General features: G+C 35.5%; 1 protein-coding gene across 1 annotated transcript in view; it reads right to left on the bottom strand.

Annotated features, from left to right (window-relative positions):
* Positions 1–25,691, bottom strand: part of LOC138713513 (otoferlin-like) — a 1,213,561-nt gene that overhangs the window by 46,603 nt on the left and 1,141,267 nt on the right. Inside the window, exons 19-25 of the mRNA XM_069845682.1 lie at positions 24,156–24,407; positions 20,995–21,156; positions 19,893–20,029; positions 17,193–17,361; positions 15,256–15,442; positions 15,056–15,171; positions 7,428–7,574 (exon numbers count right to left, since the gene is read on the bottom strand). Coding sequence (XP_069701783.1) covers positions 7,428–7,574; positions 15,056–15,171; positions 15,256–15,442; positions 17,193–17,361; positions 19,893–20,029; positions 20,995–21,156; positions 24,156–24,407 — 1,170 coding nt within the window. The remainder of the gene's footprint in view (positions 1–7,427; positions 7,575–15,055; positions 15,172–15,255; positions 15,443–17,192; positions 17,362–19,892; positions 20,030–20,994; positions 21,157–24,155; positions 24,408–25,691) is intronic.

Genomic DNA, 25,691 nt, shown 5'->3' with positions numbered 1-25,691 from the left:
CACACATCGATCTTTCTTCAATCGGTACGAAAGATAACCAGCTAACATTTCAATTAATTCACTTTTTTCGTAATTATTTACTTTAAGACTTCGATTTAACTGCCATTATTTTAAATCTTCTGGTACTGCTGGCCTAACACTTTTCCAGTTTCCAAAACAGATCCAGTGTATAATAAAATATGATTCGGTTCCTCATTAGTTTCAGCATGTGCAATGTATCACACAAACCTCAGATTCTACACCCAGATGTCGGACTTACATTAATTCCCAAGTCTTTCCGTAGTTTCTGATTTTGAGTACCCATGTCACTGACGAAAGCACGTACTTTAAAACTAGAGACTTGTACAGAGATTATTATTTTTTATAATAATGAAGGCGTGATAGTACTATCAAACATATACCGGTAATTCATTGATTGCTTCCATTTCTCTGTCGAACTAAGAACAAGTATGACCTGGCCATTATTGTATGGCCCATACAAACAGTTGCTTGTTGGGTCATAACTCATAACGAAATAGTAATATCACGGTCAATTTTCATTGTCGTAACTCAAGACCTTATTTTTCTCCATTTTAATTAAAGTCTGGCGGACGTTCAGTTGTCGAATGATATTTACGTAAAGTACGCGCACTGGGCAAGCAGTAGGCCTAATGTTCCTTACATATTCTGAACGTCTTTTCGAAATTGCATGAAGTGTCACAACTACTGAAATATTGCCCCAAAATTTAACATGAGCCACGAGTTGTGGTTTTACGTTGGCATTTTGAAAAGAGTTGTTCATATTTAATAAGAAATTATTTAGATTTTGAAAGTTATTTCTCAAGTTCTGAAATTTTTTGTTCAAATTGCAATATTTTGTCATTTGCTACTTGTAGTTCTTTTTGCAGTTTATCGTTCACTGCTCGAATTTTAATAACTGTTTAATTTATCTTCATTTCAGTATTTTCACTTTCCTACATGTATTTGATGTACCTGGCTCATAACTTCACACAAAAGTTTTTCCTATTGCTTAAATAAAACCTTGCTTCGCGTTTGTCCTTTCGGATATCACACTGTGTATTACTAGGCAACAATAAATGAGGTTCGGCCGAATTCTTTAGTTTCAGTTTTTGTGGTAACCCTAATAATTCTGTTTTAAAATCGCGATCATAATCAGAATTATCGAAATGATCGAACAAATATACGATAATTCAGGTCTAAAACTACCTGCTGTATTACGCAAAATATATATCCATCTTTCAAGAACAGCTTATGCCTTTGGATATCGATTGTAAATTATGTTTTACCACCACAATTTTTCCCCTCTGTTGTTACATGTTGCTATTGCACAAGTGCAAGGAATTTTATAAATTAATCCTTTTTACACTCACTAAGAAATACTGTACAACTGCACTATATTAAACTTGGAAAAGTAAAATTGAAAAGAAGTTACTTAAAGTATCTATAGAAAGTAAATCGATGGTAAATTACATTTTTATCACCACAATTTTTTCCTCTGTTTTACATAATGCTGATGCACAACTGCAAGGCATTTTTATAAATTAATCTCTTTTGCACTCACTAAGAAACACTGAATTATCAAACATCAACAAACAAACGTACGACTAACAACGGGTTTAACAATGGCACTTAAATCGAAGTCTTAGAGTAAATAATTATGAACAAAGTGAATTCATTGAAATGTTAGCCGGTTATATTTCGTACCAATTGAAAAAGAAATATCTATGTGTGTGTATTATATAATAGTGCAAACAAACTCTTCTTAGTGAAGAAAAAAAAAAAACTGTGAAAGTAAGAAATCCGAATGGTTACAATGTGTTTCACGGAGAAATATTCGTCCTTGTGTTGACTGGCTTCATGTGGTTTACAAAATTTGAAAAGTCTTTTGAGGAATAGGCTTAGCATGAGAAGTAGCATAAACATTTGCTAATATACTTTACGAAAAGCTCTCTAGTAGGCCTATAGGTCCATTCATTATTGAATCCTGCTCCACAACTCAATCATCATGAAAATTCCGAACAAACGCCAACAATGGCAGAAAAGTAAATAGTCTACAACTAGCCGTAAAACAGAGAATAAAATTAAGAAAATCACAAACTATGTAATGTGAGCACAATAATATAATATTCTTCTTAGAGAGCCATTTTGTATTATTTTCATATCCTCGTTGTAAAGAAATAAGTGTTTTAACAACGTCTAAAGAGCCCACAATAACTGAAGAATTATTTGGGATCACAATGGTCTTTTTATGAGTGCCATAAATATCTTTGGTGCATTGCTTACCATAGCACGAAGCAAGTTAAAGGTCCAACCTTGATGGTAGATGATGTCACGAGCAGTGCGACAGGGATCTGTTGGCCAGTACCTTCCATTCTATTTTCCTTGTTCAAGATTATCAGAATATTATAATGTACACAATTTAGAACAATTTAGAGCAAGATATGCGATGTTATTTGTAATTATAGGAAATCTGGAAATGCTAATGCTGACGAAAAATATTATATGCGCATTTTTATTTGATGCTATCGTTTATTTCCTAGACAGTTAATAAGTTTGCCACAAGCCCTAACGAATGTAATGGCCAGGGACGTAAAAGAATGAGTTCGTCACTTCATTGCAGCAATCAAAGTTGAGAAGTGATTATCGTGACTACAAGCAAAAGGAAGGAAGAATAAAAACTGTGGTGTGATATTTACTAAGTGCTTCAAATACAAACATTCAATACAACACATACTATTGGCTGTGGTCTTTGCTTTGGCAGATCCAGGTTCACTTGCGGCTGTGGAAAGAATGGTATCAGTTGCAGAGTTCATATAATCTAACTGTCCAAGTAACAGGTGACATATCAGTGATTGCAGAGGACAACACACTTATAAATTACACCTTTGGTCGCAAATGAAACAAAATATTAGCACAAATAATGAAGACTGCTTATCTAAGTATAGAGGTCCATACAACAGAAATGTGAAACCTGCAAAGGATATTTTCTGATACAACATTTTTTACACAGCAACTTCAGCTTTCAGAGGCAAAGAAAAAATGTTATTTTTATATAGCATTATACTGTACCGGTACTTTCTCTGTTTTGTAAGATCACAAACTCTGCAGGTCAGTATTATATTCCTTTTCTGAAATATGCCTGAGAACCAAGAACTAAAGTAGGCCTACTGGTAACATCTTTGTTTTAATTGGCAAGAACATTTCACATGCAGACAAACATGTACCGATATGCCTCTCTGTGGATGCTTTGTAAAATGACTGCAGTTAATGAAGCGTTACTGAATAAGGGATACACAATCTCAGGTTAAAAGTTTGAAACAAAAATTCCTTGTAATCAGAAAGTTTATTAAACGTAATTTACAACACTACTGTCACAAATGATCATTTAACAAGTTAGTAACAATTGATATAATTTAAGTTCGATGTATTTTATTAATATCAATAATGATTTCACCAATTTATTTCGCAAGTTATTTTAAGTAACAATGTTCATGTAAATACAGAGTGGAGGGAAATTTATGCAATAAATTCTCAGGGGTGAATCGAATTAAAACAAGCAAAAGTTCTTTGGAATTTTGTTCCCTAGTTCATAGAAAAGAAAACTCTTTGAAACATCTCCGATGTTCCTTATCAAGAAAACTTCTTGTTTTATATTAAGGAGCAGAATTTTATTCTGATTCCAATAAAATTATCTGATAAAATATTTTCTCTAAACATACGGCTCAGAATTTACTCTCAGTAGGTACACATAATTAAGAAACACTGTATTCCTGCAGACATTTTATCTTTGAGTTTATAGTGACGAATGAATTCGTAATTTTTAACGTTCCTTATGCAAATCGAATTTCATACAACAGAATTTCAACTTGAAACACTGAAATATCTGATGCTGACTGCACTTTTCGTGATGTACTTAAATTTTTCACGGTTTTGATCAGAATACCCAGACTTCGATTCACTGAATTTATTTCTATGTATGGCAGTAAATTTGATTATAACTCCATACTATCCTTACTGTTAATGAATATAAGCTAAACTATTTGCGAGTTACAACAAAACGACTTCTCATTCTCATCTTGAATTTGGAAAGGATTATTTATAAACATAAAAGGCAAGAAGTTGCTTTAGTTCATTTACCTGATATTAAATTTAAATAAAATTAATTATATAACATTCCATAATCATAATACAGAATGTTGTTTTACGCGGTATTCTACCACTATTAAATTCTCCTGGCTGGTTACAATGCAACAGGTGGACAGGAGGTTAAATGATCCCACGGTACATTTCGTTAATCCAGGGGTTCCCAACCACTGTGTCGTGACACACTGGTGTGTCGCACAACCACTTGGAGTGTGTCGCGGAATTTTGGAATTGAAAAATAAATTTTATGTCATCCAGAAAGTCTCTTTACAACGCAATTTTTTTTATTTACAACAGTCTTTGATACGGTATATTTTATTTTGAGACAAACTTTACCAATGAAACGTGAACACCTGGAACAATGCTCAGTTTAATTTTTCTGCCTGGCAATAAGTCGAATGAAATCGAACACCTGCAACAATGCTCTGTAATTTGTTCACTCTTCTCACTTGGCAAAAACAGACCTACTTAGTAAAAAACAGAGTTTAGAATCATCAGAATATATTGGTCAGTTTCAGTATATACGTACGTGTAAGCGGGTGAATGTGCGACTATTTTATCAAAAGTACTTTATTTAGATTTTATCAAGGTCTGGGTTAGATGACAGCAGTGTTAATTCAAATAATGTGAGCGAAAATTCCCTTCAGGGTTCACAAAAACTTACTGCGTTTCGTAAATATAGTGATGAATATTTGCAATATGGTTTTACGTGGCGTAGAGATGAATATAAACAAAATCTCGAGTATCTTATATGCTGAAATGTCATGGTGCCGAATAAACTAAACATTTATTTTGAACTGCCGTTTTAAAATTTATACTTGTGTGAAACAGCATTTTTCTACTATGAAAATAGCGAAAAAAAAAAAAAAAAAAAAAAATGTTGCATCTTAAAGATGATTTAAGTGTTGGCCTGTCAATCATAAGGCCATGTGTAGACAAACTCCGTGCAACTCATCAAGCAAGACTTCACATTAATTTAAATACTGTAGGTGAGTTTTCAAAAATGAAAATAAATATCTTTAATCAGATATCTAGTATAGATAGATTGAGATTTTTGACACACAGGTACCTTTGTTTTTTTCTAATGTCATTCAAGTTACTGCTTGTCTTTTTTAATTTTTATTTTTAGAATTTTCGATTCTGTGTTAACATCGACCTATCTACAACACTGGATGTCCGACACTACAAAGAAGTTATCAGTGCTTTTGTCCTGGTGGAATGCGCTGGAACGGCTTAGACCTTGAAAGTCTTAGTTAGACGAAGAGGTGGTTAAAAACAACAAAATTCCCATACAATGAACAGTAATCATCTCCCCGTTTGCTATAAAATATTCTACGCAGAGTTCCACCACCTTCTTCTCCAGAAGAAAGCACTGGTTATCATCATCATCATCATCATCATCATCATCATCATCATCATCATCATCATCATCATCATCATCATCATCATCATCAATGCTTTTCGAATTACGCCATTGGGCCTGTTCCATCTCCTGGATTCAGCTGGTCCCTTCAACGCTTCTTCAGTCTGTCGATGTTTCTCCTTCTTCTTGGTGTATAGTTTGGGATATTTTGTGGTATTCTTTCTGGGAGCATTCTGATCACATGGTCGTACCAGCTTCTTCTGTATGTATCTATAATTGTAGTTATGTTTTGTATTTTTAATATGTTGTGAATGTCTTTGTTTCTTTGGTAGCCTTAAGAGTCACATCTCTGCTGCTTCTAGTCTTCTGATCTGCTGTGAGGTGAATGTCCATGTTTCAGAACCATATAATGGTGTTGGTACGATTAGTGTTTTGTAAAATTTTAAAACAGTCTCAGTTCTAACCTTCTTCAAGAGTGTTCTTTTAGTAGTACTTATGAGTTACTGATATTTAGCCATTTTATTGTCAAAATCCTTAGGGGAAATATGACAGAGGTTGCAACCTAAACAATCAAAAGAGTTAACTTGTTCTAATATATGATTATCTACAACTATTTTTGATCTGATGAAATTGGACCCAGAGAATGTTAAAACCTTGGTTTTTTTTGTTGTTGAAATTTTCAAATTATATTTTTTCGAAAGTTTTTCTAATTTGTATATTACTCTTTGCATATTATCTTCTGAGTCGGCAACTACGATTTGGTCATCTGCAAACAGTAATGTGTCTAAGGTTGTATCATTTAGCAAATAATGTGTGTTCAATTGTTTTTTCCATTCCCTGGTCAACTCATCTACATATAAATTAAATAATAGTGGGGATAGTGGACAGCCTTGTTTCACTCTTTGTGTTGTTTTCCTTGAAGTTTTGGAGGCTTTATTTTTTATTCTCACACTAATTTCTGTATTTACTGTATATACAAGCTTTGTATTGATCTTATTAAATTTTGTGGTATACCTTTCAATTGTAGGATAGTCCATAGCTTTCTCCTGTTCACATTGTCGAATGCCTTTTCATAGTCTACAAATGTTATAAATGTGGGTACATTGATTTCGCAATGTTTTTCTATTAGTTGTGACACTGAGAATACACAGTCTATGCACGATCTGTTGCGTGTAAACCCATTCTGCTCTTCAAGGATTATTATTATTATTATTATTATTATTATCATTATTATTATTATTAATAATAATAAAAACAAATACGTTTGTCGCGATATAGTGGGCATTCAGTAAAGTGTGTCATCAGTCAAAAACGGTTGGGAACTACTGAATTAATCTATCAGTACAGTTAAAATTCTGTGACTGTAAGGCTCTTTCACAATGAATTTTTAAATGTAAACATAACAGTTTGATGTAAACAGATATTTAACAAAGAAACTGAGCATTCATAGTAAGGAATGTATAGTATAGTACCAGTACCTTTTATGTAAGGAATAACAAATTCTCCTGCATAGATTCTTGCTCTTCAATAATTACCAGGTCACTCCTGTTCTTATGATTGGTTGAATTTCCATTTTGTGTGTGAATGTATTGTAGGCCTAAAAGGTCATATTTAATGGAATAGGTTATAACTTTAATTTTCATAGTTAAATTTATATATGAATGAGACTTTACTGGTAGTCACAGAATATAAACTCGTACCGGTACTTAACGGTTAAATAAACATGCTGTGAGTTCATTCAAACTTCTACTCAGCAGTGTAATCTTCACCGGCTAAATTGAGTCTGATATTAGCGGAACATCATGTAAAAACACTCTACATTTTAAGAATATATTCAAATTGTTATTATTTAATGTCACAGACAGAAACAACATAAAGAAATGATTATTGTGGATTACAAATTTAAGTAAAGCAATCTTACCTCGATCATTGCTTCTATGGATGCAAAATATTTAGTCCACCAATCACGACTGGATTCATCATTGTCGGCATCCTCTGGTAGGCTTTGTTTTCTTTTTTTGTTGGCTTCAGTCTTCAGCTCCTTCTTGGTAGCAGGCTGTCCTGTGCCCTGTGTTAATGGACAGTAACACACAGGATTAGGCCTATACTGCATTTCCTGGATAATATCTACAATATGGACAACGTGAAAGCATGGACTGCTCATAATGGTCAAACTATGTTTTGGTCTTAAATTCATTCCTTACCTACTCTATTACAAATTATTTTTACGGAATTCAAAATCATTACAAAGTAACCTTCCAGACTGATGAGTTGTAGGTTTCATTTCATAATGAATTTACCTTACAGATTGAACATCCTTCACATGTGCAGTTCAGGTAACAGAAAACAATTCGTTCTCAGGGGTAACATATGTAATTTGAACAACTTCGTACCTAGTTCACAACTGGTTAGTGCTCTATCTTGCATGACAGAGAGATACAGGGACATCATTTTATTTTTACTTCAATTTTTATTGTACCTGAGTTTTTGAATGTAGGCTACTTCACTCCCACCTCCTCTACTAGTAAACTTCCAACCATTCTCCACACAGAACCAAGTGTATACAGTCAAAGTCGCCTTATGGTCATAGTAAACACAAACAGTACTGAGTGAGTATAATATGTTCCAGAAATATGTTCGCGTTTTCCAGTGACGAAAGAGCTTTCAATATTGAATCATATTCTCGCAGAGGTACTGTCGTCCGTTTCCTTGTGCCGCATCCTAGTTTCCCCCACCCGCTTCTGCTCGCCCCTCTCTAAAGGCTAGTGGCTGGGCTGTCTTAGCTTTTTTCTGAAAACATTAATTTCTGTTAGGAATTGGACGTCTACTTAATATTATACAACTGTTTAAAATAACTTAAATAAAAGGACCTCGTTAATTAATTGTCACGTGATTTTCCTCCTTTTTACGACCCTGCGACAAAACCACTTTGACGGACAGTAGATAGCATGTCTGAGTAATTTTATCTTTTTGGACTGGGCAGAAGTGAAGACTGAATTTACAGTACGTAAGGTACTCTTTTATAGAGTAAGTACAGAATTATTTCAACATGAGTTACTAGTACGAAGGACCAAGCTGGTAATTGGAATTAGGTACAATAGTGTATAGTGCGATAATATGCACAAAAGAAATGAAGCCTGTATCGAAATGAACGGCCACCATTTTCAAAATTGTGCTTAAATATCCATATTATGATTTTTTTTCAATTTAACTTCATTCTCTATATTGTACACTAATGTGCCATAGACAGTATAATGAACACTGCATAATGAATATGTCCGAATGGATAGCTCAGTTCGTGAGTAAAAACACTTACTGTTAATACAGTACCGTATTTTGATTAAAGTAAAACCTAATGAAAATTATCGAACTCAAAATCGCGATATTTCCACTTTACGTAAACGGATTAACTACTTTTCTTCCCTCTTATATGTAGTAAAGTGATTTGTTTGTATTTTACGCCAGAACATTGAACTTCAGTCGTGGAAAGGGGTAGCAAATGGTGTTTCCGGTTCTCAACCGTTAATCCAAAGGTATAGCCAGGTTAATATTAGAAATGTTAGTAAAAATAAAATATATATTTAGAAATATACCGGTAGTGTTAAAATTTGTGTAATCAAGATGTATAAGTAAAAATAATATGTGAATAATACATTATTATTAAAACACAGTCCTTGCTTGCTTGCAAATGGCTTTTAAGGAACCCGAAGGTTCATTGCCGCCCTCACATAAGCCCGCCATCGGTCCCTATCCTGTGCAAGATTAATCCAGTCTCTATCATCATATCCCACCTCCCTCAAATCCATTTTAATATTATCTTCCCATCTACGTCTCGGCCTCCCTAAAGGTCTTTTTCCCTCCTGTCTCCCAACTAACACTCTATATGCATTTCTGGATTCGCCCATACGTGCTACATGCCCTGCCCATCTCAAACGTCTGGATTTAATGTTCCTAATTATGTCAGGTGAAGAATACAATGTGTGCAGTTCTGCGTTGTGTAACTTTCTCCATTCTCCTGTAACTTCATCCCACTTAGCCCCAAATATTTTCCTAAGCGCCTTATTCTCAAACACCCTTAACCTATGTTCCTCTCTCAGAGTGAGAGTCCAAGTTTCACAACCATACAGAACAACCGGTAATATAACTGTTTTATAAATTCTAACTTTCAGATTTTTGGACAGCAGACTGGATGATAAGAGCTTCTCAACCGAATAATAACACACATTTCCTATATTTATTCTGCGTTTAATTTCCTCCCGAGTGTCATTTATATTTGTTACTGTTGCTCCAAGATATTTGAATTTTTCCACCTCTTCGAAGGATAAATCTCCAATTTTTATATTTCCATTTCGTACAATATTCTGGTCATGAGACATAATCATATACTTTGTCTTTTCGGGATTTACTTCCAAACCGATCGCTTTACTTGCTTCAAGTAAAATTTCCGTGTTTTCCCTAATCGTTTGTGGATTTTCTCCTAACATATTTACGTCATCCGCAAAGACAAGAAGCTGATGTAACCCGTTCAATTCCAAACCCTGCCTGTTATCCTGAACTTTCCTAATGGCATATTCAAAAGCGAAGTTAAAAAGTAAAGGTGATAGTGCATCTCCCTGCTTTAGCCCGCAGTGAATTGGAAAAACATTAGATAGAAACTGACCTATACGGACTCTGCTGTATGTTTTACTGAGACACATTTTAATTAATCGAACTAGTTTCTTGGGAATACCAAATTCAATAAGAATATCATATAATACTTCCCTCTTAACCAAGTCATATGCCTTTTTGAAATCTATGAATATCTGATGTACTGTACCCTTATACTCCCATTTTTTCTTCATTATCTGTCGAATACAAAAAATCTGATCAATAGTCGATCTATTACGCCGAAAACCGCACTGATGATCCCCAATAATTTCATCTACGTACGGAGTTAATCTTCTCAAAAGAATATTGGACAAAATTTTGTACGACGTCAACAAAAGTGATATTCCTCGAAAGTTACCACAGTTGGTTTTGTCCCCTTTTTTAAAAATAGGTACAATTATGGACTCCTTCCATTGTTCTGGTACAATTTCTTTTTCCCAAATAGCAAGTACAAGTTTATAAATTTCGCTATATAATGCACTTCCACCCTCTTGTATTAATTCTGCTGGAATTTGATCGATACCTGGAGACTTGTACTTTTTCAGATTTTCTATCGCAATTTCGACTTCTGAAAGCGTGGGTTCGGGTATAAATGGCTCAGCAGTTTGTATTTCAATTTCGTCCCGATCATTTCTATTTGGCCTATGTACATTTAGTAGTTGCGCAAAATAGTTTTTCCATCTGTTTAGGATTGATGGAGAGTCTGCAAGCAAGTCACCATTCTCATCCTTGATCACGTTTACCCTTGGCTGATATCCGTTCTTAAATTCCTTTATACCCTTATATAAATCTCGAATGTTTTTATTCTTACTATTTGTTTCTATCTCATTCAGTTTTTCCTTCAAGTAATCTCTCTTTTTATTCCTAAGTGCACGACTTGCTTCCCGTCTTTCATTGAAATAATTATCTCTATTCTCCTCAACTGGATCCTGTAAGAATTTCAATTTTGCCTGTTTCCTTCTTTCTACTACCATGCAGCAATCTTCGTCAAACCACAGTTTCTTTTTCTTTTTCTTAGTTACAGTCCTTACAATAAAAAAATAATTTGTGTACTGAAAGGTACAGCCTAGATCATATATGTAACAGATAACTCATAGCTATGTTAAAATCGGCAGCACTTTGAAGAGAACAACCGCCAGGATCGCCACCCATCCGCTGTAAACGAACACGAGATGGCAGTACAGTCGCTAATGCAATTCAAATGGGAATTATGATGCGACTCCTTATGTAACAACTAGATGGCAGCGTAGTAAACCTGACAAAAGTTGTTAACGTCAAAGCCTATAAGGCCGACCTATCTGTTACATATGAAGGATACAAGGGAATAACGATCAAGGTCCATTTTGGAAAGTTTCGAGAAAAATGAATTTAAAGTTTAAGCACTTAATACTTTGTTATGTGTGTATTTAATAGAAATTGACGTAGTGGAATGTCAAGAACGATGATTTCTTATTACTAGCTAGACTACATGATAGTATTTCCTTTCCACTATAAGACAGCATTATTAACTCAATTTCGATTTTTGATGGACCTTGATCGTTTTTCCCATGTACCCTTCATATAAGATCTAGGAGTACAGATAAATATTCCCTGCGTGGTAAACTACACAGTTACAAATCAATAGATACCAGTATCAATTTCTGGCATGCACGTAATTTGCTTCCTGAGTATGTGTCCCTCGTCTTGTGATTTCTGACCCATCATGACTATATGGCCAGGGAACCCCGCTACTTGTGAATGTCTAGCATTAACTAGAAATCATCATAAGAATGATCAGGGCCGCAACTAGGAGGGAGGTAAGATGTGTCCCGGGCACTGTATGGGACAGAGGATGCCAAAATGACAAAATAGTACTTCTATAGGCTTACTGAATATTTCCTGGCACTTACAGTAATTCCATAACTGTTAATAAATAATATGGACGAATTCAGAAATGTATATAGAATGTTAGTAGGAAGGCCAGAGGGAAAAAGACCTTTGAGGAGGCCGAGACGTAGATGGGAGGATAATATTAAAATGGATATGATGGTAGAAACTGGATTAATCTTGCTCAGAATAGGGACCATGGCGGGCTTATGTCAGGATGGCAATGATGCTCCCGGTTCTCTAAAAGCCATTTGTAAGTAAGTAAGTAAGTAAGTAAGAAAATTATGTACTGTTTATAATATGAAATCTAATGTCATATTAATGTAATGTACAAAAAGTTCTAGGATTAAAATGAAAAACTGAAGGGGTGAGAATGAGATAGTCCAAAGCCATACTTCTAACAAAAAAAGTTTTTTTTTGTGCACGTTCATTTCTTACTCATATGGGAAAGCTACTATTAAAATGTTATAAAAATTACTCAAAAAATGACGTTAGTGTACACCGAAGAAATTATGATACCTCATCTAATAACACTGGATTCTAAACCTATAACATGCTATCCTGTAAAATTTTGTCTGTGTAGCTTAAGACTATATCATTCTCACCCCTTAAATTCTTAAAAATTACTTAAGAAGCAACATGGAGCAAGATCGACTATTTGTTATGATGACATCATCAAAATCTTTGCTGCAGAAAAAGCTCGCAAGTTGAATCTTTGAAATAATTATTGAAGGATTCATTTATTAGAATAATTTTCACAATCTCTTCAGAAATATGCAAATTCAAAAAACAGTCACACTCGTAATGGTTTTAATTAGAAGTTCATACTGGAACAGCTAATATAGTTATAGTTCCTCACAGCAATAGGATATTATAATCATGATTATGTTTTACAACTTTATATCACTTAGAGTGAAAATGGAAGCATATCTTACATTACATGTTCATAGTAGAACTTGTGTTGTTAAAGTAATATTGGGTAGAACTTGAAAATACTGGATGTGCAGATAGAGGGAGAGATTATCTCTTAATGAAGAAATGAAAGAAGAGTAAATAAAACTTGCATAAAATAAACAAAAAGTTGCTGAAAGAAAAGTGTGTGAAAGATGCTGAAAGGTAGTACAGTGAAGCAAAATGTTGGCTGAAGTAATAGGGAGGCAGGCAATAATAAACAATGCTGAAGGTTTTATTTTTCCGAAATGCAGCAGCAGCTAAATATGTTCTATAAAAATATTGTATGTCTGAAGTAAAGATATTGAAGAAAACAAACCATATCTGGAAAAGTGATGGAAACATGTATAGAGTATTTCTGGATTCCATGGAAGATTTTTTTTTTTTTGCACCATCTAATGTATGCCATCTTATGATAGCACTGACTGTTCAGTCAGTAAAAGGAAATTGCCAGATGTTTCTGCCAAAACAGACCATACTGGGAAAGTCTTCAACTTTATCAAACAGGCTACAATATCATAATGTCATAATCTCTTCTGACTCAGATCCTACTTCAGCTGTTCAAACTGGAAGCTATAGCCTATATTGTCCAAATCTGGGTCAGTAAAAATGAAAAAAAAGTATAACAGTGTTGTGTGTGCTAGAGAGCAGCAAATAACAATGATGAAGTGAAGATGATGGATTTGAAAAGTGTGATAGAGAGAAAGGTAAAGCTTTTAAAATGGATGAACATGATATTCCTTATATTTCATTGGGTCAGATACAGAACGTTTTGGAAGACCCTGCAATTAAAATAATAGGAGGCAGGGTGTTTTATCAATTTTAAAACAAAATTAAAAATGAGCTACCCAGGAACTACACCCGACACCATCTCAACTTTTCACTTTATGTTCACACACCTCAAGTGGGCTGACAAGGCGCCAGAAACCCACTTCGAGTGCAAACAAATTCTGTGTGACTTGAATTGTAGTTTTCTATTAACGTACCTACAGTGACGTATATATTATGCAAATCTGGTATATTTCCCTGTGAAGCAGACTTCAATAATTTCAAGGGAAAATTGTTTCATGGCCGGGTATCAATCCGGGACTTTTTGCTTAGCACACGAATGCTCTACCGACTGAGCTACCCAGGAACTACACCCGACACCATCTCAACCTTTCCCTTTATATCCACACACCTCAAGTGGGCTGACAAGGCGCCAGAAACCCAACTTTGAGTGCACACAAACTCTATGTGAATTGAATTGTGGTTTTCTGTTAACGTACCTACAGTGATGTATATATTATGCAAATCTGGCTTTTCAGGTATAGCTCCCTGTGAAGCAGACTTGAATAATTTCAAGGGGAAAATTGTTCCAGGGCCGGGTATCGATCCTGAGAGTTTTGACTTAGCGCATAAACACTCTACCGACTGAGCTACTAGGAACTACATTTGACACCATCTCAACTTTTCCCTTTATATCCACACACCAACAACGTATATATAAGCCACTATAGGTACATTAACAGAAAACCACAATTCAAGTCACACAAAGTTTGTGTGCACTCAAAGTTGGGTTTCTGGTGTCTTGTCAGCCCACTTGAGGTCTGTGGATATAAAGGGGAAAGATGAGACAGTGTCGGGTGTAGTTCCTGTGTAGCTCAGTCGGTAGAGCGTTCGTGCGCTAAGTGAAAGGTCCCAGAATCGATACCCGGCCCAGGAACAATTTTTCCCTTGAAATGATTTAAGTCTGCTTCACCTGGGAGCTATACCTGAAAATCCAGTTATGTGGTTAGGGCAGTGCGCGTAGGGGATGTGTGACATGGAACCCATTTCATATCGAGGGTTAGCGCAAAAGATCTCAATAGGTCGCAGTGCTGGGCCATCCGTGCCCCCCTCAGTTAAATTCCATTCTATTCCATTCCAAGAGGTCGAAGAGACGTTAACTATTAGCTACATTATGAAGACTTTTAAAAATGAGCCTTAATATGGAGATAAAACAAAACTATGGTAAGCCATGTTATTTCTGATGATGATAATGGTGGGGTGGTGGTGGTAGTAGTGGTAAAATAAGTTGTCTTAACAGATAATACATTAGCTTACATAATCCAAGGTGATGGGTGTGTTTTTCGGCAGCAGAGGACTCAGTTCTCTGTTGTCATTGTCAACAACAACATAGTTTCCTGGCGTCATTTGGTTTGGGTTGTTGGGATCCAAATCTGCAAATACAGCAATGATATATTTGACTATCATGTAAGAAGTGTCACTTGTTTTGCCAGAACAGATTACTCATGAGAACTTACTCTGCAACTGTTGCAAAGACTTCTTTCTCTCCTCGGCCTCTCTTTCTCGCTTGGTCATCGGCACATACATGTACTTGTGTATTGAGTTGATCATGTGAGTGCCCACCAGTGTGTAGCGTCCGAAGCTGCGGCAGTCCACAGCTCGTATTGTCAAGGGTGGTCTATACAGCTCTTGTTCTGGTAACTCCTGAAATATAAAAGATAAAAATGAGTGTCACAAAGATGACACATTCTTTCTCATACATTTAGTATCTGGCAACAATTCAGTTCATTAATCATGTTCCCAAACCTCTGACTGAGGTTATGGCTGATATGTACATCTATTATCAGGCAATATATCTCACTTGATGATATGAGGTGGTCCGTTCCCAACCATATTAAGTCCACTGATGTAATTTTTTCAGGAGAGAAGAATAAATGTTTATGTGCCAACTAAGGGAGGTAAATTAAAATATTTAAATTATCAATTACTGGAAGAATTTAATTTATCAGAGTCAATTATATTAGAAATCACTTTTACATCAGACTATCCTGAAATTCAGAAAATATGAACATAATACGGTTTGACATGAATATAAAAAAGAAAAAAAAATTCTTCTTCAATATTTGTAAAAATTCAACGAAAGTAACTGTGTAAGTAATAGGTAACACACCTTGATTTACTCTTATGTAATATTGAAATATTGAATCACAAAGGCAATGTTCATTAATGCTAAATTTGTACATTATTATTACCAATACTTCTGAATATGATGTTCGCCTAAATATTTCCAGTTTATCATCTAGAAAGACAAAAAACACACGTCATGTTGTTTAAAGTAATGAACAAAAGTACAATATTTAACATTTTCATTTAATATTAATTGGTTTTGGACAGAATACTATTTGATGCGGACAAAGATGTGGACATAATACAGTTTGCCATGAACACGGAGTAGGCATACTGAACTGGTACTAGCAAAGAGAGTTCTCGGGGTAGATCAAGAAAACTTTTTTCTGAATCTTCTGAAAGGTCTACGAAAGCTAGGAACACACTACAATCCCAAGACATAGAGGAACTTCCCTCTTTTACTTCACCTGTAATTACTGTACAAAGATTGATCAAAATCTGTAATATAGGAGAAAAGTTATTAAATTTGTCTAAATTCACCCCTATCATGAGGTAGTTTCTTTTACACAAATGTAATGATAGCTTGTATACAGTACAAATATATTACCTGTAACTATTGTATAAAGTTTTATGAAAATCTGTTAGACTGGAAAAGAGTTGATAATTTTGTCTGAATTCACTCCCTATAATTGGGTAGTTTCTTTTACGCAAACGAAATAGAGTTTGTATACAAAACAAAGTATGTTACCTGTAACTACTATACAAAGTTGCATGAGAATCTGTTAGGTAGGAGAAAAGTTATTAATTTTGGCCATCTAGATTTACGTTTTTGACCACTGTGCAACAAGGGGTACCAGGATGGAAATGGTGATGTAATGTTGGAAGGGTGATCCATTCTGATACTGTAACTTTGTAATTAATATCAGTATTGAAATAAATGTAGTCTCGTTCGATCAGGTATATGACTACAATGCGAACACGATTTTGATTTGGAGCCATGCATGCACCAGGCACAAGTGAGAGCCCACATTGACTGGCGGCCATTTTTGGCATGTACGAAAATTTCTTGGCAGTATATATCGCGACTCCGATGTTCTACCAGGCTGATATTGGTGGCAAAGGGAAGATCTCGTCTAGATTTGTCGATATAAGCCAGATGTATTCATGTAAAATTCAGGTCCTTGTCCCCAACACAGCCACACCCCGATTGTTATGTAGACATCTTCAATTTTACGAACTATGAACAAATTGTTCATTTTTGTGCTTGAGATTAAGCTCCAATAACGTTCGACTGATTCGAAAAATCAATGCACGTTCACTGACTCACCAGTTCTAGGAACTTGACTGGTGTGCCGAAGTTGGGATTCTTCTTGGCATTCTGTATGACAGAAGAGTAGAGGATGTGTCCAGCACATTCGATGTCCACTCTGGGTTTGTCCACAGTCATTAGATGTACCCGTTTCAAGTCACGAAGTCCCCAGAAGAGCACTTCTATCCTGTAGGAAACGAAATTCTTACTCAAAAAATTTGTTTCTCTGGTATGAGCAAAGTCATAAATAGTACATGTTACAATGATAAATTATAACACAGTTTTTAATACCGAACTGTACAGACCGATTATTTAGTCCTGACGAGGGAAAGTAATAGGAGTAGTGGGGAGAGCTCTGAAGTAGAGATATGGGCGAACGGTCGGTAAAGAAATGCAGTACAGCTTAACTGTAATGGATACATACAGCTCTACCGCATGCATGACATCCGTTGCTTTGAAGACAAGCAAGTGACTAACCCAAATATCCCTTGGCGTAACTAAATGGACTCGCCTGACCCAGGCGCACACTGTCGGCGACTATCAGGACTAAATAATCGTACTGTAATAATACTAATCCTTAGATATATTAAAAACGTGGTGCAAAGAGTGTGTGAGAAACACAAACAATTCCGGAGATTGGAGTTTGCATTAAAACAAAGATAAACAGGGAGTTATGTAAAATACAGCAGATTTGTCAAGTCTGGTACTGTTTTAGCCTTTTTTAAAATGCAGTGTTTCGCTACAAATATTAGTAACTTAATTTATTATCATTTATTTTTCTTCAGGGCGAACTAAATCATGAAGCATTTATATCTATTTGATCCAATTTGTGCCCCATAAACATCAGCTAAACAAGCAACCAAAAGCAAATGTAGGAAGTTAACTGATATAATCCTCTTCAAATCTTCAGGGGATAACAAGTGTTGACCACGATTTTTGCACCTTACTCGATCTGTTTTAGAAAACTGCAGCATAATGTGTGAAGAAATTTCTTCTTCCCTCCCATATGACCAACAGAAGATATCATCAGTAACCTCAATCCTTGTAGTTGTAGGTGTCTCTTGTCTCTTCAGGTGACAGACCTGTCAATATTCCTGTCGCTTTAATAAAGCCTATCCAGTATTTACACCTTAGCTTCGACACTGATCATTCATGTCCTCATGTATTGTATTGAAAATAATTTATTATGTTGAGCGCAGTGGCAGCCGCTCTTTATGTGCTGCAGTACACAGTTAATTTTCTGTCCCTAGCATAATCTTATTTATCTTTTCTTTCTTTCAGTCATGTTACGCGTTCCAATCCACGAAGAATCAGGAACTGCTATTGCCTATAACTTGTGCATCATCTGCAAGTCCCAGTCGGTAATGTGTGCTGACTTCCTTATCGCAGTGAACTGCAGTGAATTGCAGCAAACCTTGCACATGCGCAGAGAGCTTACATTCTCTTTATGTATGATGTAATCTATGGTTTCCCATTATAAGCAGTGTAAACTGCAAGGGAAAGCAGCAAGTTGAAATGACTCGCTCGCATTGGCGTTTTATGAAATCTACAACCAATCAGGAGTGAGTGACTATTTGTATAGATGGGTTGTACAATCTACAAACAATTTCGCGGACGTCACGACATCTCTAAGGAGCAGTAGTGTACTATTTGTAAGTTTGTGTCTATTTTACAAGTCCTGATCACAGAATGTAGTTACGACTATTTTATTCTTATTCTAATTATTAAACTTTTCTGTAAAACTGAAATGTATTGTTTATAACATTTATTATTAGCTTATTTATATGTACTATACCGGTATTTAATACAATTTGATTAAAAGATGCTGTACTCCTATTCTACTTCTTCAACCTTCCGACAGATGGCCTGAAAGCACCAGAATGCTATTCGAATTTAAAATTTTGATTGCTGCTTGCCGACATGATGGGGTTCAGCTCCAAAGTAATTGGCAGCACTGTCGCCAACTGGACGGAAATTCCATCAGTTCCGTCAAAACTGATGGAATTTCAATGTAGTGGACGGAAAAAGAATGGCTTTGATGGGTGACGGATTTTCTGGCGGAAATTACGATTTTTTACTTTTTTTAGCTGCTGTCATTTTTAGTTGTTTAATTTTTGGGGGAGCGTAGACCAATCCAGCACATGAACTGCAGAACTAGAGGCAGATGATGTGGATGAATTATTATTATTATTATTATTATTATTATTATTTTAATCAAGATTGGTAAGGAAGTAGCGTTAATATTTGCTTTCATTTGTACATAGATATATCGAGTGGGTCTCATTTATTTATTTTTTTATTTTTACGGATTTCCAGGTGTTAGACTGACAGGGATGCAATTTATGTGTAGGCGACACTGATTGACAGCTTCTGCAGCATGGACTTCACACTACTCCACTAGTGAGTAGATCAACCAAATTTTAACGAATTTTTAAAGCGAATTTCCCACATTGTAGCACACTCTCATCTTCAGCCACCAGCTGCCACTGGTTGAGCGCATTGCAACAACTGTGTTATATTGTTGGAGGTACCAGTAAAACTTAAAAGTTAGTAAAGTTAACAGTTTTGGTCGAAAAACATAAAATTAGATTGATTGATAATTTTTTTTACACCAGTACATAAAAGCATATGATTATCTGTACTACACATCAGACAAAATATATTCTTTAACTGAAAATGTAATTCCTTCAGCAATGTCAAAACAGCATTTGACTGTACCTGTATTTGGCTAATGTTGGACGAATGCCTCTCGGAACAGGGAGCATAGGACCAACGTCAGTCTCTGAAGTTGTCTCCGATAGTTGCTTTGGTTCGGGCAGTGAAGGCAGACCTGATGGATCTGAAGGTGTTTGTAGCTACGAAATTGAAAATTTACATGAAAAATACTGTCGATCATGTGTGGTTGTAAACATTTAGAAATCAATTATGTGTGCAAAATGTGTCGTAAATAAGAAATTAGCAGATTTATCGAAAAATATCTTTAACACAACAGAGACTGGTTGACCGAAAAGAGGATTTGAAATTAAAAATTAAGCGCACTTACAATTTGCAATGGTGTGGTTGCTCACAGGCTAAGTATATAATTATTTGCAAACAATAACATTTTAGTACAAATTAAAACTTTCACAGTGTCTAACATGGTGAGAGATTTCTGAGACTTGTATCATGTCAGATGTATAGCCATCCAACATTTCGAAACAGAGAAGGCAAGAAAAGGGGAATCTACTTGTTGAATTTTTACTAGCTCTTTATAATGGATCTAACAGATACGTTCACCTTTTCTTACATTCTCTGATGATGAAGCTGATCAGTACACAATTGGCGAATTGTTGGACAGCATTGTAATGGACTTTCTGTATGATAACACTGAATAAACGGATGAAAATGTAATTTCAGCTAGATGGGGCTACAGCACATTATGCAATGAAAGTTCGTGAGAAATTAAATAACATATTCGGTGTGCATTGGATTGGACGAGGTGGACCTCAATCATGGCCTCCAGTGTCACCAAGTCTCACATCTCTACTGTAGATTTTTTTCTATGGGAATATGAGAAACAGCATATTTTCCAGACAGAGCCTACATTTATAGATAAATTTATTGGAACAAAGAGTCACTATGTTGCAAACCTAGTCGCATTTACCCAAGGGTGATGCAATGTAGTAATATAATAAATAATGTTATGCTGTACGATATAAAGGGTAGCATGTGATTACTAAGAGATTTATTTCGAAGAAAATAATTTATTTTGCTTACATTTGTCATTTCAGAATAATACTGTTTCTACTCAGCAGAATGATAAGTTGATAACTATAAATACCTCTAGAAGTTCAAATGTGGCAAGCAGCTCTCCCGCGTGGTCTGGGCCCCGACTTAACTCATACCATTCAAGTGAGGGAGGAAAGTTGGGTTTGGCATACGGCTCTTCAGCCAGCTTCACATGCGCTTTCGCCACTGTTCTCCCAATAAATTCGGACTTACCCTGCACAAGTACATAAGTTACAAATTATTTTAAAGGATCCTTTTGTACTATAATTTTTTTTACAGCTCAAAATTTATCAGTTACATTCTTAAAACAAAGCAAGGATTTATGACATACAAACCTGGAGTAGGCCTAATTCACAATTCTCACACTCTTGGGTAAATTAAGTATGTTGTATAATATGAGCCATTCAGGGCAGAAGTGGTGTAAGTCAAGAATGGGTAATGAGTGTTAAAGTAAACATTCTGTAAAATACAGCGCAAAGTATCAATTAATATTCACTTTATTTAAACTATTAGTAGTCAGTGGATAGCAAGAAGGACATATTAATTGCTACGTTGCGCTGTATTTTACAGAATTTTTACTTTAAACCTCATTACCCAATTTTGACTTGCATCACTTTTGCTCTGAACGGCTCATATTTTACTTCCTCATTATAGAAGTATAGAAAAAGGCATTTTAATGCTGCAAAGATAGATTTCGAGATTTTCAGAAATATAACTTTTCAGGATTCCTGATGTGAAGAAAGGGATTGAGGATATGCTGTCTTGCTGTCTATTTGCCTTTGTGTGCAGCAATTTCTTCTGAACTAATGGCATGATTTTGTTCATATTCAGTACTTATCAATCAACTTGTGAAGGAAATATGCTCGTGAAATATAATAATTTTAGTAAAGAATGAATGGGCCTTTATTTCAAATCAAAATCACACACGATGGCACTCAACTGCAAGATCTGTTAGGTGATTTTCTTCGTTATTTTGTTTATTAAGTGGAATACGCTGACAAATGAGATCAGTGACTTAATGTAGACAGACAAATATTTCACTAAAAGAAATTAATTATTATACAAAATATTATTTCTACCTCATTGCGACTATCTTTGGAGTCACGTGCCCTCCCATAACTCCACTGTGCATAGGCTATAGCCACTATATCATTACGAGCATTGGAAAAAGTGTTTGATGATTGCGTAATTAGTTGCGGATGTTCCCCAACTCGTTTAAATGTTTATGACTTTTATATATGAATGAAATCAGGCGAGTGCTGAGTGATATTACAAATAGAGAGTTACAGAAGGTATTTCGGAATTTTCTACACCAATGTGGTTCTTGCACCCAGAAAGGTGGACATCATCATTTTCAACATTATGCTTTGATAAACAGTAAGATCAACATAACGTTTTCTCATTAGGAGGTCACCTCTTACCGGCGAATTTTTTGTATGGGACTATTGGCCTAAATCATCACCATTTACTGCCGATTCGTTTTCCTCCCATGTGGGAGAGTGTGGTCATATTTCTCCACTACACACACGCATTATTTAGGCTATGTTTATTTCTGTAGTGACTCATCATCTTCTAATGCCCCAACTCCATTTTTGCCTATCCATTCTTTATTATCTCTCTAAATTCGTGATTTCTTCGATTCCTTCTCACCAAGTCTATCTCTTCCCCCACATCATACTTTTTACTTTATCTCTTCTGCACTATGATCTCTTTAATATGTGGCCTCTCATTTACTCCATTATTTCTTTAATATCTATATCAATTTATTATTAACTCTTTCCAATCTGGATGTTCCCATGTATCTTATAAAAATAATCATTCCAGTAGGCAACATTTTAATTAATTCTTCGGTTGATAGCTGTTTCCAGTATGCTTTCCCTCAATATTTATCAAAGTAGAAACTTCCCAGTGCTTGTCATATTTCTAACGAAAGAACTGTGCTTTGATTTATACACTGTATTGTTTCTTTTATGATCTTTTCACTAGATAAAATACCATTTAAAAAATTTATTACTGTTTCTGTTAGTAAAATTCTTCGTTTAATTTCTGTTTTTGATTTCTAAATTTATCCACCTTTGTAATCAATTATGCACAAGACCACATATTTTCTTACCCACTATCCAAGTTCAAACTTCGAACTTCTCCAGAATTGAGAAGAATAATGAACAGGCTGCGGATGTTAATGAAGAAAAGGACATCATTTACCGCTCATGCACATTTCGCTTAAGCGAGAGACATAACTTGCCTATAAGGTATGAGAGGTGAAAAGTCTCCTTTTCAGGACTCGAGGTACCTCATATAAATTAACACCCTCCTCAAATCATTAGATATATGTAGTCAGGTTATTCAAAATATTTGTATTAATGTATTGAAATATTCACTAAACATCCTACATAATCATTTGTACAGCTAGTCACTTCTCGTAAATATGTGTATTACTGTTTCTGTAATTTTTGTTTCAATGTTCAATGTATCTATAAAATTATGTGTTCTTGGCATGTAGATATATGTAAGTTTCCACTTTTTTATGTAATTAATTACTTAAATTATATTTTATTTAAAGACGCTCGCAACTGCAACTGCCAAGGCTATATCAGCATCACTGGTGTGCCGGAATTTTGTCCCACACAAGTTCTTTTACATGCCAGTAAATCTGGTAACATAGCCTGTCACATTCAAACACCTGCCATCGACCTGGGCCAAGATCGAACCCGCAACATCGGAAACAGAAGGCCAGCGCTACCTAGGGTGACTTTTTTTATGTATATATTGTTGATAAATATTTATGTTACATTCTGGATCTTCATAGTCACCCGGACTGCTGGGCGGATGTCCTTGTCTTGGAATTAATAAATAGGTTTATTGTAAATCTAGAAGTATATGGTCAAAGTAATTTGAACACTTAGAAAAAGTTTTATATTTTGGACTGTTCGCAACAATAACCCATAGTAATGGTGACAGTGACAACGACAATAATTATGTTGATGCTAGCAGTGCCACCTTGTAATGAAGATGATGATTATATTGATGGTGATAATGATGATATAGGCAATAACGATGGTGATGTCAATGAAGTTGATAGAATAATGGATGATGATGATGATGATGATGATGATGATGATGATAACACTGACGATAGCAATAATTACAGCAACATGTAAATATCTCTTCTCATTTCGTGAGGAGTAACTTAGTGATAAGATGGAAACTTACCACTTTGTCCTGGTCGAATATCTCGATGATGATGGCGGGAGGGTCAGCCTTGATGTCCTCCTTGGTCCCATAGATGAGGATCTCGTCGAAGATGAGCAGCTCATCCCACGTGGGGCTCAGAGTCTCATCGATTACCTGAGTCACTTTGCAGTACTCCCCGATCACCACTCTGGCAAATGGATCTGAGAGGCCAGAAGCATCTGACCCGATCAGTGAGCGAGCCTGGTACATGTGCGCGCGCAGCTGGAATGACTGGAACACACGACACACTCTTGAGAATAAGCTCTTACTATTTGCATTCATAACATTTTGTTCACTTTATGCTACATACAAGTTGTATGAGAATCTATGAGCTATATTTGTTGCCCAAATTTAATATGTGAACAGAGAAAAGATAACTCTGAAATTTAGCACCTTAAAACCTATTCTTTTCAGCAATCTGGTGATTAGACAAAGAATACGGAAAATTGGAATACAGAAGAAACGCAGACATGGAAAAACATTACAGTAGTACGTACTTTTATTTTATTTATTTCAATTTGACAACAGGCTCACAGTCCACTGTTGTCGGCGAATCATTGTGGACAATTTCGCGGCAATCAAAAAAGCACTCCATAATGAAATGTATTGCTGACTGTGCAAATTTATAATACTGAGACGTTATGCTGGATGAAATTTGAGATTACAAGAATAGCCAGTCAAAAGAAAAAGCCATCTTATCGTCTACTTCGTATGTGCATAAGATTTTGACAGTTGTAATGAGAGCTCTGCAATATGATCAGAGTGGAAGATGCAGAAATGTTTAGACTCTTTGTTGTGCTCGAATTTCGCTGTCTGTCAACAATAATACAGAGGCACGATAACAATGCAATTTTCTGTTTTTTTACGTTCCAACGTGGCAAATCAGAATATTTCATTTTATTATGGTCACAAGGCAGAAAACTTCGACAGTGTGTTGAGTGCATTGTACTTTAGAACAGCTCAGACGCAAGAAAACTATTAATTTTAAATTGAGGCGTGTAGTTGCAAAACCAGATACATCACTTTTTATTCGAAAATGAGTTATTGTTATATTTCACGGCTTCATATGATTCTACAACTGCTATAGCACTATTATGCACCAAAGGCAGATACATCACATGGATTGGTATGATGAAAATGGTATTGGTTGCAAATCCTTGGTTCCTTGCAAACGTTTTTCCTTCATACTGAAAAATTATGTTTTAGTGATATATCTGATTTTGCAACTAAACGCCTCAATTAGTTTTATCAATGATGCCTAACGAAAAATGTGCCAGAAATTTACTGTTTAAGCTGTGGGTTGAATAACACGCAAATTTAACAACTGATGTGTCTCAATATTCTTATGTATAATAGAAAAACCATCAATAATAGTAAACTGCTTAAAAGAACACGCGCGCGCGCGCGCACGCACGCACGCACGCACGCACGCACACACACACACACACACACACACGAGTCTCAATTATTCCGCTATATAGCCCGAGGGCAATCCTGATAAGAAAAATCCGGATA

The sequence above is a fragment of the Periplaneta americana genome, chromosome 14 (genome assembly GCF_040183065.1).
Source record: "Periplaneta americana isolate PAMFEO1 chromosome 14, P.americana_PAMFEO1_priV1, whole genome shotgun sequence".
Classification (NCBI taxonomy): Eukaryota; Metazoa; Arthropoda; class Insecta; order Blattodea; family Blattidae; genus Periplaneta; species Periplaneta americana.
The sequence above is the reverse complement of the archived record's forward strand: the minus strand, read 5'-3'. Positions and strand labels throughout refer to the sequence as shown.